The sequence below is a fragment of the Hippoglossus hippoglossus genome, chromosome 10 (genome assembly GCF_009819705.1).
Source record: "Hippoglossus hippoglossus isolate fHipHip1 chromosome 10, fHipHip1.pri, whole genome shotgun sequence".
NCBI classification, from domain to species: Eukaryota; Metazoa; Chordata; class Actinopteri; order Pleuronectiformes; family Pleuronectidae; genus Hippoglossus; species Hippoglossus hippoglossus.
In genome coordinates this window covers 18,093,850-18,110,512 of record NC_047160.1, presented here as the reverse complement: position 1 = coordinate 18,110,512, position 16,663 = coordinate 18,093,850, and the positions used below count along the sequence as shown (strand labels likewise).

At 42.4% G+C, this 16,663-nt stretch overlaps 1 protein-coding gene across 13 annotated transcripts in view; it reads left to right on the top strand.

Moving 5' to 3' along the window:
- Positions 1 to 16,663, top strand: part of zic6 (zic family member 6) — a 94,274-nt gene that overhangs the window by 59,423 nt on the left and 18,188 nt on the right. For 4 of the 13 annotated variants that reach the window (XR_004615301.1, XR_004615297.1, XR_004615296.1 and 1 more), the window contains 2 exons: positions 12,377 to 12,446; positions 14,311 to 14,451. The exons of 5 other annotated variants lie outside the window; for them this stretch is intronic. Coding sequence is in view for 1 of the 8 variants with exons in the window: in XM_034598851.1 (XP_034454742.1) it covers positions 4,975 to 5,932; positions 7,773 to 8,377 (1,563 nt within the window). In the remaining 7 variants the exon portion in view is untranslated. Of the gene's footprint in view, positions 1 to 3,425; positions 3,638 to 4,324; positions 5,933 to 7,772; positions 10,468 to 12,376; positions 12,447 to 14,310; positions 14,452 to 15,921; positions 16,025 to 16,663 lie in introns of those variants that run through there. 4 more of the 13 variants (XR_004615298.1, XR_004615299.1, XR_004615304.1 and 1 more) reach the window with 3 other exon arrangements.

The following is a 16,663-nucleotide window of genomic DNA, read 5'->3' as shown; positions in this document are numbered from 1 at the left end:
GATTTTTTTTCACTTATCTCTGCTGGGATTACCTCATTGAGCGTTGGGATAGCCCATTGGTTATAACATAACCCTCCTCCAACTGAGCATGCGCGTCACCTTAAAAATATCCCAATATTGTGGTGTGCATACCTCTGTGACAGTGCTGTTGGAACAGAGGGGAGCCATCAGCATAAATGGTAAACATCTCACATTTATACGCTTATTCTGTGTTGGAGTCAGTGAAGGTTATTTCAGGGCATCATTTGATAAATGACCAAAATGTGTGATAATCATTTTTCTCATATAAACATCTACAGACCTACAGCAGCTCTATAGTCGTCTGGATTTATTTAAAATCTTGCAGCAAACCTGGGTGATGTTTTCTATAGTCCATGTTGTCTGGCCTTTAGCCTACACTACGCTTGGCTGGCTCAGGCCGAGTGCTATAGACAAGTTTGTGGACTGAGAGTTAACTCAATAGTCACCAAGGAAATGTGAAATCTTCATCTCCCTATATGACAAAACCTCAGCTCTGTAGTAGCTCCATTTAGCAAATGCCACTGTGTTTTCCGTGTTGAAACAGACAGAAAATGCTCAATGTATCCCAACGGCACAGTTAAATTAGGTATAAAGTGATTTGCTTTAGCTTAAATGGACATTGTGATGTATGAACTTGCAGGATTTTATTATTATTATTATATTTGCTGTGGTTTAATATGACATATCCTCAATTCTCAGTCTGTATGTGCAGTTTGACTTAGTAAGAACATCAATTCTTTTTGTTTTCAGTGTTCTGTGTTCTCATAGACACGTTTCTCGGTCCTCTCACATTAATGCGGAGCCCACAACTGTGTAGAGGCTCAGGTTCTGGTCTGCATTCATATAACCCAGTTTCTAATAAATCAAATCTTAAAATAAAATACAATTTGGTCTTACAATTTCCTTCCAGTGAGAATACTTTTTATGAACCCAACATATGCGTCTATATTATTTTCACAGTGCTTTTAAGACAACATATTTCATTTTGCGGTATTCTTTAAAATACATGCAGCCTATATGAGATGTAATTTTTCATTTCCATGGAGCGGCTGGTGATGACTATAGGGTTTTGTCACCATAGGGGCTAGTGCTCGACATGACAAATGCCCATTCAACTGTCTCGTAATGTACAATTTCACAAAGTAATGCTTGACTGTATATTGCATCGCTGTACATCTGGTATATTTTTGTGTTTTTGTTTCGTCATGGGTGAAACGCGGTCAAAGAAATGTTTTGTCGTACCTCATTTGTGCTTCAAGTTTTCTGATTCAGGTTTATTCTTGCACATATATAGCACAAACGTAACTGCACAGATTGTTGTCTATGTTTCCTAAATGATATGGTTGGTTGGGTCTTGAGTGACTGCTACAGTAGTTGAAGTTCGCCTTCATATGGCTGATGGAGAGGGCTAATTGACTTCTTGCTGTGATTTACTGGAGCATCTGTCTGCAAATGGACTCATCCCAAACCTGTTAATTCATCTAAATTTCATAAAGTCGTGGCAAGACTGTGCACCGCCATCCCTCATCAATTATAATATGTCAGCACACTCAACACTAATGCATGCAGTGGTTTAAATACACACACACACACACACACACACACACACACACACACACACACACACACACACACACACACACACATGCAAAAAAAATCACACATAGGCATACCTGTTTGTACCACATGCACAAAGTGACTTTGTGTTTTATTGAGAGAGAGACACACACACACACACACACACACACACACACACACACACACACACACACACACACACAATACCTGATAATAATAATGTGTTCTCTATCATTCTCCCTTTATTATTTTTTTACAACGACAAAAATCACCAATTGTGCATCTGGTGATTCTTATACAGCCTGATATTAGTTCATTATGGCTTAACATGTATATTTAAAAATGTGTGTGTGCGTATATATGTTTTTGGCCTTTTATACGAATCATTTTACCCAAACGTTTATTCAAAAAAATTGTCTTATTGCACCCCCGGATTGAAGAAATAATAATTTCAGAATTTTTCAGTCCAGTCTCCATCATGGCGTTACACTACAACTCTTGTCTGCTAACTTCTGTTTAGTGTCATCTCTGCATTCTGCTCTTTGTTTGTCATTTGTGTCTTATTCTCTGTACTGGGGCTGGTTCGGGCCTTATGGATGTAAAGCGTTTTCATGAACGTGTCGGTTGTTGGGAGGGATATTTTGTGTACAACATTCCCAATGATTTTTGTCTGACCTGTCAAACAACCAACATAAAATGACCAGACTCGTAAAGCTGGAGGGTTTGAAGGGACTGCACGTTAACTAGCTACCATGTGTCACAACGTAGATATTAAAACTGAAGTTGGACAAGCACCACCGTCCACATTTCCAAATTGAAAATGCTACATTGTCACGTATTTGGCATATATTATTCCAAATTATAATGATTGTGGAAAACATTACAGCAAAACGACAAAACCCTGATCTGAGTAACAAATACTCGCAGCACTGGGCTATATTTGCATGTCTTTGCTATTACGTTAATAATTGTATTGTTATTTTTATCGCTGAAGCTAACCTTATTCCTCCAACATTAATCGAAAGAAATTACAAATTTGTTCAACTTATTTCTCAAATAATATACACATCAATGCACTGATCTATTACCTACACTCAATTAGAATATATTTAGTTATTATTACCTACATAACGTATTGCAGAGAAACAAATAAAATAGTATTTTATGGGAAAGTACTCATTACGCTAAAGGCCCATTAAGTTATGACCACCTCAAGGACCATTTGCAATTTAATTTTATTATTTATTTAGCAATTAAATGACCTCAGTCTTTAGCAGTTTAATGCAGAATATTACAGTGTAAAGTTAGTTATCAAATAAGCCTCTACTGCACAGGCAGTGGCTCTGTTATTGTAAATATGAGTCCAAACAGCCTAATACAATTGATGTGAACCAATAAAAGTGCAGTGCTGCCATTATTTCTGCCTGAAAGGAGAACCTGGGATCAGTTGTACCGCAGCCCTGTCAGTCCTTTTATAGTCCCTGAATGACAGATTGGAAACTTTCACTTTATTGGCCTTCAGCCCTCAATCATTTGCGGAAATGCATCGGGTTAAAGGTTGACAAACATGAGCGTCCATTACAATCATGACAGAATTAGGACGGTTCTGGGCCTGTCTGCTATTTTGCGGCACTTAATGTCAAGTGGGCCCCATGCTTTGTCTCAGCCCAGGATCCACTGCAGGTGACGTCAGCATAACAATGTGCAAAAGGATTATTTCTTTCCTCCCCCTGCTTTTTTTTTTTTTTTAAAGAAAAAGTTGAAAATTCCGCCTGCTACAGTCTTTGGGGAAAAAACAGAGGGTTTCACCTTAAACCTATAAGCTGCAGTTCGGGGCCCGTGCCACGTTTTTTTTTGTCGATTGAAATAAAGGCAACAGATAAATGAATTAGCCAAAGTGCCTCTTGGTGCGAGAATGAGTGCGCTGGAAGAAGCAGAGCCATGTCAGGACGAGGAGGGGACGTGCAGAAATATGCGCTGCGCCACTGGAGCAGCGCGCATGCAGAGCTCGGAGCTGCTGTCCTCACAGCACCCCAAAGTAAGAAAGTTTATCCGAGTTTCCTAGGAACAGTGGAGCCAATCCACTGCCGTTTGTCACGTTTCATAATTTCCATTTTACGTAACCACATTTTTTTTTTTCTTTTTACACCCGTGCAATCCTGCAAGACGCATGGGGCACTTTTTGATGATTATTAATTTATTTAAGCTTAATGCGAAGGAGGAGGTTATGTATAGAAATGGTTCACATTGGGGCTCAAAGGTAAAATAGTACATCCTGTTCTGTAGTACTCCCCGATGACACTGCTGGGAAATGTGTGTCTGAAAGAACTTTTTTTTCTCCCCCAGTCAGATGATTGTGAAATTCTGGTGGTCCGGGCCTGTGGAACCAGACTACTTGTTGCTATAAGGTTTAATTATTTTTTTTATCTCGGATGTGAGGCCTAGGTAAAAGTTTTTTACCTTTATGAAAATTATATATTTCCAAATGTAACACAAAACTCTCAAGGGAGCTCAGTTACCTGCATTTCATTAAAAATTTGAATGTTATATTTTGTGATCGTGCAGCACAAACGTGTTTGAAATAATTTCAGATCACTGATTTAATCGTTAGAATTAGTTTCATGTGACTCTGAGTGTTTTCAAACGTGCCACTCCTCTCAAAATGCTCGTCTTGACAATAATTGGCCTGGACACGCAGTGACCAGTCTCTCTATTATTCTTGCAGGGCAGGAGTGGGACATTTGCTTTGGCGAGATTTCCCCTGAAATCAAAGACGGTGGACGGGGCCGTGATTGTCTCGTATTTTGCTCATGTCTGCATTTGAATCGCTGGACTTGCATCAGGTGATTAGTGCCATTTTACGCATTAACGTGCGCCTTTTTCCGAGGTTTTGGAGACGGGGACTCACGAGCGGGCGCCTGGAGTTAAAGAGGCAGCGATATTTGGGACCATCGCGGCACGTTTCAAAGCATTTTCTCTGCGATATTTGAAAACGGAGTCGTGCGGTGAACGCCTGCGTGTCCCTTTTAAAACAAACCCAGCGCCTGTCAATCACAGCGCATTCCAACCAATCCCAAAGCTCCCCTTTTAAAAGCAGGTTTGCCTGCTGTGCTTTTATATTGCACCATGGCCTGTTTCGAAGCATTTTTACTACCACGGTTATTGCCACAAATCAAGAGGGCAAAGTGAACGGCATGGGACTCACATCAACTTTAACGAAACCGAGTCTGGTTCCTACTTCTGCGAAGTTCACGGCCAAGAATTTCACATGCAGATGATGTAGCTTACAACAAGGGGGGGAAATGGAGAGAGCATTTCTAGGTGCATCCTGAATTGGTTGATTTTGCAAACTCATAGCCACACTCACAACATAACATGTCAAGCCTTCAGAGGTTTGGTGGCTGCCCTCTCTCCTGCGTCAACCCCGGGGAGAGCAATACTGAACCCAGCGTGGTGCTGCCACCTTTGGCAGGGGAGCGCATGGGACACCCCACTGGCAGTTCCTTAAAACTCTGCCCCTCGCACAATTTGCGAGACTACCCCGAGACGAGGTCCAGTGCATATGTTGACCATTCGGTGCCCAATTTTTCAGACTCTGGATACCCCAGCCACCGGTTAGAGCACAGCCCTCGGGGCATTCTCATTGGAGCCAATTTTTCTGGAGCCGGCATGCCACCCGTCACTGATCAACTGGCATCAAGAGCTAACCAACATGGCGGGATTGGAAGGTATCGCGACTTCCATGGCTGCAGAGACAACAGGAGCCATGCTTTTTTTTACCAGGAGCAGGCCCACGCCTCCACGGACGCACCTCGAGACCTCGGCAGCCAGATGATGCTGGGTCTACCTGGCGACCTCCTCACCCGGACTCATCCCTATGGGCAAGGCATCAGCCCCAAGGGAAGCAGCCAGCAGCAGCAGCTCGTCAGCCAGTTCCTGGGTCTGTACAAGCCCCTGAACATGGCCATCCAGCATGGAGGAGGCGACGCGTTCCTCAGGTGCTCCAAGCAAACAGTGAAGCACGAGCTGGTGTGCAAGTGGTGTGACGGCCATGAGGGGGCCGGGAAGCTGCCTTGCTCCAGAGCCTTCGGGACCATGTATGAACTTGTCACCCATGTGACAGTGGAGCACGTCGGAGGACCCGAGCACGCCGAGTATGTGTGTCAGTGGGAGAACTGTGCGCGGGACAGGAAGCCTTTCAAAGCCAAATACAAGCTGGTGAACCACGTCAGAGTGCACACAGGGGAAAAGCCCTTCCCGTGCCCCTTTCACGGCTGCGAGAAAGTGTTTGCAAGATCAGAGAATTTAAAGATCCACAAGAGGACCCACACAGGTCAGTTAATCCTCATCATAATAATAACAATAATAAATAACAACACTGCAATGACAATAACGACTTGTTCTAATGTGGTCAGCATTTTAACGCTTCCATTAATATTATCCATGTTGCAGTAGCCTAACAGAGTGTTTATTTTATTTTGTTTTAATTAAATAATTCATTCTTATATTTGAGCAAAATTATTAATATTATAATTACATGGCGCTGGTTTTATACGCCTTCTTTTTTTTATTATTATGATAAATGTTGCCTCCCCCTGCTCTCTGTTATTTATCTGGTTTTGCAGGAGAGAAACCCATTGTGAGGTTTCGTGCAGGAACAACAGCTGAGCAGCAGAGTAGGGAGCCACTTCAGTGAGCAGGCCTGGAGGTTTGGGTGCCTCTCCCACTTCATTCAGTGAAATTATTAAATAAATCCCGGGACACCGGAGAGCTGTGACGTAGCCGTTACGCTGCATGTGCCTCCCAGGGACTCATCCCCTGCATGTGCTCAGCAGCACTGCAGCAGAGCACACCACACTGATGTGGGCCTGTGGCAGGAAATAAATACAAATGTGTTGGCCAGAGTCAGCGAAGGGAAACGATCATCAGTGTAAATAAAAATGAGTCACATTCCATGGGGATAATTTATTTATGGCATTATCATATCTTATGATAGCCTGTTAGCATACTTGTCAGGAAGCAGTGTAAACTTATGTCATGTCAAAATGTGGCATAAGATTGTGATTTTATTTAGGCTCCCCCCCCCTCTGTGCATCACTGATATAAGTAAATGATAATATGTATTTACTGTGCAGTTTTCTTTTAGTTTTTCACACACCTCAAAGGTTTGGAGGAGAAACCTGATCTCTCCTGCTGCCTTGCACACACTGAAATTAAAAAACCTAATTATCAAATGAAGTGAGTGGTCCTCAGAAATAAAAAAAAAGGCCTGCACGATAAAATTACATTCATCAGGCGCCACCATTTGCTTGTGGTGTAAATTGTTTTACTAATGAATTCAGCGAGAACAGAGACGGAGAAGGAACAATTAATGACATGTTATTTCACAACTGCACATGCGTAGTGTGTTAATTAGACATAATTTATGTCAGAAAAAACATTTATGAACGTTTTTTTTTTTTTATTCTGAAACACTGACACCCATTAACACGCAGGCCTGTAAAAGATTATTTAATAGACACTATTAAAGTTGTATTTATGTGCCACGCTTTTACTGATCGAGTGTGTGTGTGTGTGTGTGTGAGGGGAAAAACGCGCAGCTGTAGGCAGTTTTTGTGTGTGTGTGTGCCAGAAGATCAATTAGCATCGTGATGGTCATAATTCACTCCTTGCAGGTCAACTGCATTTAAACAAATCTTTGCATTTGCTGTGGCAGCTTCATCATAATCTCGATGCATGTTCAACTGTGGCTGCAGCCTCGTTGGTTCAGTCTGCAGATAGAGTCACTTGTTGCGATCAGGGCTGCAGCAAAGTTTCAGCAACTCATGTGAACTCAGTATTTGAATGACTCGTACTTTTATTTTGCACAAGCATAACAATTTAATGCAAGAAATTGTGTTTTAAACAGTTTTAGAAATGGCTGATGTGGCCTGATGAAGCCTGCTCTGTGTTTGCAGAGTCACAGATTGAAAGATGGAGATGACACAGTTATTTTACAGAGTGCAGTGAAGCATGCATGTGCATTATTTGGGGGATGTAGTGTACATTTTCATGCATTGTTACTCAACCGTGTCACAGGGCTGACACAGGCCTGCTATAAGAACATGGAGAGCATTGCACGGGCCTGTGAGCATATCCGTAACCCGTCGTCATTTCTCTCTTTGCACGTTTAGGTGAAAAACCTTTTAAATGTGAGTTCGAGGGCTGCAGCCGGAGGTTTGCGAACAGCAGCGACCGAAAGAAGCACTCTCACGTGCACTCCAGCGATAAGCCCTACATTTGCAAGGTCAGGGGCTGCGACAAGTGCTACACCCACCCGAGCTCCCTGCGCAAGCACATGAAGCTCCACTCCATCAAGGCCAAAGGCGAAGACGCGAGTCCCGGTGACGCGGAGGCCGTGTCCACCCGCGTCCCGGACGGAGCGCAGATCAGCCCCTGTCACCCCCCATCCTCCACCCAAGACGTCCCCATGTCCCCGGAGAGTCGAGACCAGTCGACCCCGAGGTCACGTTTCCATCACACGTTTGACAGCAGTTTTGACTACTCCACGCACAGGTCACAGCCCCTGCTGGATCCTCTGCTGCTGCAGAGGGGCAGCTACAGGTCCCAGTCCTCCCAGTACCCCTGCGGACAGACGGCGCACACTTTTGCGCAGAACCCCAGGACTTTCCCCTCCACCTCTCCCTTCCAGAAGAGTATTGTCAATGGATGGTACACATGTCACAGCGGCGTGGACTCCTTCCCACCGAAGCAGTGCAACAACATCCCGTCTCTCTGAGCCCCTGTCGGGACACATGTGGACGAACCACACTATTTTTTAATCCATGTTATAACCTGACCGTTCCAGCTGTTTCTCTGTCCCTCTGTATCTGTGTGACCGTTGTATCAAATATCCTGTGACACGTCCTGAGTCATCATATTGAAATGTGGCGAGCTTTGCTTGTTGTCGTGAGGCCTGTCTGGTTGGAGTGTGGCTTGTGCCCTGTAGCTTACACCCCCCCCCCCCCCCCCCCCCACAGTGGCTTATAGGAACTTTTACAACGTGCGTAATTGTTCGCTGTGTTGCATTAAGTATTAAATCTATCTATCTTGAGTGATATTTTTCAAAAAAATGACAAAGGATTTAATGGAAAACCTGCCTGAACTTATACTGGGAGGTGGAATGGGAGACGTGTTGCTGAATGTAACCCTGAGTGTGGGGGCTCTCTGTTGAATGTAAACTAGCTGTACTGTACGTGGGGAAGTATAGAAACATTACTCATGTCTTTATGTGTGTGGAAAGCTGAAATAAACATGGGGAAGCTCTTTCCTCTCGTTACACTATGGAGTCCAGCGTCCTGGGCCTGACGCGTGATATTGTCTGTAATTAAAAATACTGCGAGGCTCAGTGGGTTTTTTATTTGATATAAATTCCACTTTATGCCTCCTTTCATTAAACATTCTTGTTTTATTATATGTATAGTTCCCAATCCCGTGCAAAGTAAAAGCATAAACCAGTGTTCCTGTTAAAAATCATTCATTAGCATACAGTCCAACTGTACATAAGCCTACTGTAAAATTAATTATGTATTCTATATTTTATTAAAGTGTCTATATTCTCTTTGATCAAGCGTGTGTGGTTAAAACCAATCAATGCATTTTATAGTGAACTCTCAAACCTTTCTCCATTTTTCCCCCCAAATTATATAATTCCAGTAGCCAGTATATACGCCATGTTTGTAGATTCCTATTTTTGAATATTCTTAATCTCTTAAAAATGTGATGATGACAACAAAGGTCCTCTCAGGTTTTGGTTCTTCCCCTGCGCTATGAGCGCGTGCGTTTTTTGTTTGTTTTTTTGGGAGGGGGGGCTGCAGGTGAAACCTATATGTGCCGCAAGATCACGCGCAATTCTTTCTGCTATTTATCAATATCCTTGTAGTTATTTATTTTTTCCTCCTCCATGTCCTCTGCAGATGTTATCTTATAATTGTCCATGTTTTATTTTGCACATTTTCACTTTCCATCACTTCCTCCAAGTAAGAAATCTGCTAAGTGTGACCAAATTATCCTCAAAATACTGTATTGTCCAAATAATAACTCAACAGTCCATTATTATTCACATGATTATAAAATGTAATTCTATTACAAACTCATCAACTTTGATTTACCATGTGAAGTATTTAATTTAGCTCCTCACCTTAAGTAAGAATTAATATAATTGCTGGATTTCTCCGTTAAAAGCACAACACTTGTCTGAGATCAATGCGTCATATTTCTTTTGAAAAATTGTTGAAAATCATTTGGAAAAACTTTAAAAACTCGTGTTGGTTTTCTTTATTTGGATGCACACAGCGATAATACTAAAATGCTTGCTTCATTTACCCGAGTTACCCTTTGATGACACATTTGCTGATGTCGCCCTGTTTTGTTTTTTCTCAGTCTGTAAATTTCACCAAGTGTCTCATTATTGCAGAGAAATGAACTGAGGACATTTCTTTGTGAAGCCGGCCTCTGTCTCGGGCAGAGCTTGATTTCAGTTCCTCCACTAAGCCTGGTGCAAAGGCTAAACTCATCTGTAGTGAGTTATTATCGTCATTCTTAGTTTGCATTGCTTGAAAGGAAACACGGTGACCAGGTTGGAGCACAGTTAATGAGGCATTTAAAAAGATGTAAACAGCGAGTATCTGTCCTCATCCCGCTCAGGAAAGTTCACTGCAGCAGCTTGATTATCGTGGAGGTCACAATTATGATGAATAAGGTAATGGGGGGGGGGGGGGGGGGGAAACCCTCTGTTCCACTGCCTCTAGCAAAGCTTTACACTTTGTACCTGTATGTATGGGTCAGCATTTTATACCATTAAACATGCAAATGATGTCTGTCATTATATATATATCAAATTTCTTCACCATATCAAATGGAGATCAGGCCAAAGGTGCACTAATTTTACATGTCTTTGAAATGTATGCTCCCGGTGATAATAAGGCTGTTTCTTTATTTCAGATTAAAGGTTTGATGGAGGGACAGTTGTCTGGACAGCCATTAAAATATATCTTGGACCAGACGATTTCCCTCCAAACGTAATAATACATTTTGGGATCTGCAAAAGTGGAGAACGCTTTGTTTTTATGTGATATAGTTCTACAAAGCCCCTTGAATTATTTTTGTTTTGTCGCCATTTATAAAGAAAATAGAAACGCGGTATCAACTCTTTCATATTTCTAAGTGAAGCATTGAAAGTGTGCGACTATGTTTTATGTGCCGACAGTGTAATTGTTCTCGAGATGGTGCAAAGCTGTGATAAACTTGTTTTTGCTGCTTAATCTATGTTTCACATGATTCTCATGGGTACGCGTCTTTTGGGAGAGCCAGATATTTTGGATGAGGCATTTTTGCAAATCCCTCCTGAGTTTGACCGCAGATCATTTTCATTTTCATCTCTCCATTTGGCATCTTACTGAAAATCAACTGCAAGTTTCGGTACCTTGGTTTCAATTTTGACAACGGCCGGCTCGAACTGTATCGTTCGAGTAGTTTAAACTGTTTTCATTTGTATTTATTTTTTCCCTAATGAGTGGTGAGGGTGTACCGGAAAATTGCGCTGCTGTATCAGATTGTTGGAGACAATAATTTTCGTGAACATTTAGTTGGTAAGTAGTATCATGAGGTCCAAGATGGATCATTTAACATGGTTGATGTCAGATGTTTCAGCTGTGAAGTGTTTCTTTCTTCAAGTAAATTGAGGTGAAGTGCTTTGGCTTTGATCTGTGCACTTTAATGATGCTAGGACTGAAATTCATTAGATCGCTTTCTTCTGTGTTTGCAACCTTATCAATAGCTTACATCAAATGCTTTCGGAGCCACTGTGGTATCAATGTTTTTTTTAAAGCAATCTCAAAATATTCTGTTTCTTTCTAAATCTCATCCAAACTCAACTATCACATCTAAACTCTTAAATTCTGCCCTTTCTCCTCTGTTCCTAAAAATAAATCTTTCTGTAAAACACAATAGAGGTAATCAAACGTTATTATCGGGCTCCGTCCGTTTAGAAAACTGTTTTGTTCCCATTTCTTGTTCGAGGACGTGTAAAAAGGCAAAGGAGCGACCTAAACGCTGAATTTGTCCAACCACAGCGTGTAACCGTCTTGTCGTGTACTCTGACCAAGCTGTGGTAATATTCCATCATCGTTGAACCCTGCCACACCCTTCCCCCCAGTAATCACAACTGATTAGCCCTCCGCTTCCCAGTTTGCCACTTGTCCGCCGCCATCTTTACTCTTGCGCTCTCTGCCTAGCAACAAGCGCAGGCACCATTTTGGACGGGGTATGTTAGCGAGTATACAAAAGCTTAATGTAAATACATCCATTTCACCTTGGGATCCAGTGAATTGCCATCTCAGCCTCCCCCCGGGTCGCTGTTATGCCATACTTGGGTTGAGCCCCAGCTGTGTACCAGGGGGTGGGCTGCTTTGTCACACCGGGTCTTTGGTTTTATGCATCATCATAACCATGTATGACATCTTGCGTAACTTACACTGTGCACCTCCCATACTTCTCCAAGTAAGGTTTAAGCACCGGACTCAGGCTGGCGAGGCTGCGTCAGCGTCGACTCCCACTGACCAAGTGTGATTTTAATTGGATAGCTGGCTTTTTACCCCCAAATTTCCCCAGGTCAAGCCAGTGGCGCTGTTCCTCCCATACTCGCTTTCTTTTTTCATCCACCCTCTGCCCCCCTAGCATTTTTTTTTTTTTACCATGTCCTTTTGTTTCTCTGTCTCATCTACTTCTATCCCTGCAGCTCCTGGCTATCATCACCCACTCTGGCCCTGTCATGATGATCACCTAATCTCTGCCAGTGTAGTCCCATGGTAAGTAGGTGTGCTCTGCCAGATTCTCCTCCAGACACGCATGGACCTTGACTCAAATATCCGCTTTCTTCTGCACACTGCCCCTCTCTCCGTGGAGAATTGCAACCCCTCATGGTAAACCTGGATGTATATAAATGCTTTCCATGTTGGAGAATGGTAGCTACAGAGGGGCTTAGGTATCCAGGCGCCATCGATTCCAACAATGCGTCATGAGGGCATTTGTAACAATGAAGACGGATTGATTTTTAAAGTAAAAGATTGAACACTATATAATACGACTCTCAATAAGATGAAACCGTGCAGTGAAATGAACATGTACCTCTTGTCACTTGTTTCTTTCAGCGAAACATTAGTAATGCAATCTGTTTCATGTCTAAGCCCGTGTTAATTTGACAGCCTGACAATTAATAAGCTTTTAAAACACACCATCAGAAGCAGGGCTCTTATGTAAGACAATGCAATCGTTGTAATTATATGCACATGTTTGGTGTGTTTACAAACCATTAAATGGTGAACAGGAACGTGGTCCCATGCAGCGCTGTGCTCTCATGATTTAACCAGAATGATCCGTTAGATTTCCCCCCCCCATCTTCATCTGCACTGCATTTCTCTGTGTAGTCCGGCCTGTACCAGGGCTTATTAAACCAGGCTCCTATTCACTCTTACCAACAGTAGCTCCCCTGTCAACGTAAGCCCTGGAACACTCAGCTCTCCGACTATTGTTGCAGAATTTGCCAAAACCCAAGTAACGCTGAACAGCCGATATCCAGCAGGATCGAGAAATGCCCCGCCTATCCTCATATCTAATGCATATTTGTCTTTTGATGAATTGCAATTTGCCCCTGTGGATGGTTCATAAAAAGATGTCTTTTTTTCCTTTTTTTTTCATTTATTATCCATGCCTTACATAACAGATATTTTTGACAGTTTCTGATGAGCCAGTTTCTGAGATATCATGGAGACTTTAATGGTCTCCTATGAGCTGGTAAGCTCAGGAGGTAACCACATGACTGACAATGATTATCTCATGTGCAGAATAAATAACAATCTGAAAGCAAAAGTTTCTCAGATACGGCGTGCGGTATTTGTTGTGGGCCTGTCACGATGCAAAAGCAAAATAAATAATATTTAAAAGTCCACATCTTTCAAAATTCATACTTCCAAGGTTTTTTGGGAGTTAAAGGTTGTATGGGGTGAGCGGACCTTTGAAGATCTTTCAAATCCTGCAAGCTCCAGGCCTATGAGATGCAATGCCACCCTTTTAAGGGAATGACCATAACTTTGGTCCCCTTGCTTCTAATCCCTCCTCCAGACCTCTGTCATCAGAGATCAACCGGGCTGAGCCTTAATGTCCTCCACTTGCTGGCAAGGGCAGCTGATAGCTTTCATGTATGTGAAGAGCCAGATGAATATTCTTAAATCTGCACATTGGAGCAGAAATTGATGCCGTTATCTCCGACCGTGCCTCTTAACAGTTTTACAGTATGTTGTTGAGAAATGATCAGTTACAATTTACAGCCTGGGCTTAATGATTCACATTTTACAGAATGCATTTGAAGCGTTTGTTAGAAAATGTTAAAAACGGCTTTGATCACGACACCTAAAGAGCACAATGCCTTAGATTTTACAAAAAACAGTGCAAAGAGACCCCGAGTGCCTGTTGTCTTTGCTGTCTCTCAAAACTATCACATTTCATTAGCAACGTTTCAGTTCTGTTGTGAGATACAGCGTTTGAATACTTTTTGCATGATTTCTCAAATCTCTGCCGTTTGAGGTTGAACTTAAAAAAGGGATCAGATTGATCACGGTCCAGGCTGTTTCAAAGCACTGAGTAATCGCGAGTGTTTAATTTTATCTGTTGCAGTATGCATTGCAAGGCGGCTGTGTAATCAAGCCTGTGAACTCCACATCTGAAGGAAGGATTCTGTTTCTGATCACATCCCTATTGAAGTGGATCCATTCACTGAACACGGATGTGTTGACGTGCTCAAGCTTGCACTCCTTGGTATGTGGCCGTCAAATTAATATGTACTTGACATGATGCTGTATGTAGTTTTCTGCCCAGTGCTCGTAGCCGTGCTGGAGGTCCACGGGGGCCACATTTGCGAAAGCTGTGAGCGAGGACTCACGGCGATCTCACTGTTAACCTTCAGCGTTACAAGAACACCCCAGGGCCCAACTCTACAATGATGGATGCAGGGTGGCGGGGGCTAGGGGGGGGCCCCCACACACACAACCCAGGAATTCCCCTTGGGCCTTTTCAATTACAGTTCGACCGAGCTCCGCACTGTGATGATATGTTGCTTTAAGGCTGTGACATTAATGGAGAGGACAAATGTGATTTGGTGTGGTGTTGACCCCAAAGTGCACGAGACAGACAGCAGCACGCTCATGGCATGCCGGCAGCGTAAGGAAATGGGTAACCTACTTCTGCTTTATTTGTATACCAGCGTCAATAAAGCAATCCAAACAGACCAGTGTGTCATTTAACTCTCTCTGTAGTTAAAGGACTATCGATGGACGTAGTTTATCATCAGCCACAAACTAAAGGAGCCACAAGGGGCATGAGAGAGAGTAATTAGCTGCTGTTGCTGCTTTGAGGAGCCCAGGTAACGGATTTAAAAGCAGCAAAGAGAGAGTGACGTACTGTCCTTTGATCTTTTTGATGATCAATAAGGCGGCCTAACCTCGTATTGGACGTATACTATGATATGGTAATGAGATGTTCTCTGTGTGTGCATGTGTCTTCGTAGGTGTGTGTGTGAGAGCACATTTAGCAAAAAAAAACCCTGCTACAGCGATCTTGTCCCAGGATCAGTATTTTGCCCGGATCACTGGTGACTTATACCGGTTAAGTTTCTACTGATGACTTTCAAAAAGTACAACAAGGCAGATCTGACTGCATCTATTTCAGGCCACAGGGAACAATCCTGTGTTCTAGGTATCTGGAAGAGACAGGGGATCAAAAATCAGTCTCCCATGCAACAGCGGAGGGTTTCTCGTAGTTTCTCCAAGTCCATATTTAATGTGGAATACTGAGTTAATTAGCACTCTGCACCAGTATCCGTCACATCGGCTGCTGTTGCAAATGTCATTGTATCCCTTTGGTTATGTAATTGACCAAATTACGCAACACATCTGTGGAACTGGGGTGTGTCTCGGAATTATTAATCTGAAACCAAAAAAGAACAATTCCCTTGGAAATGCAAAGCCTTCAGGATAATAAACACAGAATCTCTGTGCTGCTTTGACAGATTTCAGGTCAATACCCAAACTAGATCTGATTACTGGAAAAGTTTCACTGCAGACACAGAGAGTCTATTCGTTTTTTTCAATTGTGTAATATCTGGAACCTTTAGGTGCATTAGCATAACGAATAAATGAATCACTTAAAACTATGCATGTACTGTATTTGACTGCTATTATTATTATGAAATACATAATTAACTATACTCTGTACATTAACTAAATTCAGAATATTCCACGTCTGAGGGGCCATGAATAATGCCAAGGACCCGAGAGAAAGAAAGAAAAACAGACTGCACCCCTGCTCCAGTTTATTACCACACAGCTGCACTGTAAGTAACAAAATGTGCCTTTTTTATGCATTTAAAAAAAATATTTTACATTTAGTTGCTTTATCAACACATTAGATAAAGATACCAGCCACTTGCATGAAAAAGACACAGTCAACAGATCAGGAGGCAGCGTGGAATGTTGGTAATACACACATGTGAACAAGACGCCAGAGGCAACGTGGCGTCACTGACACAATTATCTAAACACATTTTATAAATCAGCTCTGTAATGAAACAGGCCTTACAGTTGTAAATCCATCCTTCAGTCGTGCCATATCATATCATATATCATCTCAGATCAGTTATCATATCTCAGATCATATATAATCTCAGTTCATATCATACCATATATCATATCAGCATAGATAGAGGCTTATAAATGTCTTTTATTGTTCTCTGAGAAAACCATATGTTGGTGGTGGTGATGGTGTGTGTGTCTGTGTGTGTATCTTTACACGGACGTGTGTGTGTGTCCGTGTCTGGTTCCTCCCAAGTTAAAATGAAACCTAGGCTCCAGCAGCAGCATCAGTGTGTAGGACTGAAGTCCCCATGTATACTCGCTCACAGATCCCAAGTTATGAAAGACTGCTCTTTGATCTTTTCCATTTCTAAAATAATTTCCTTTGAACATTTCAAGTC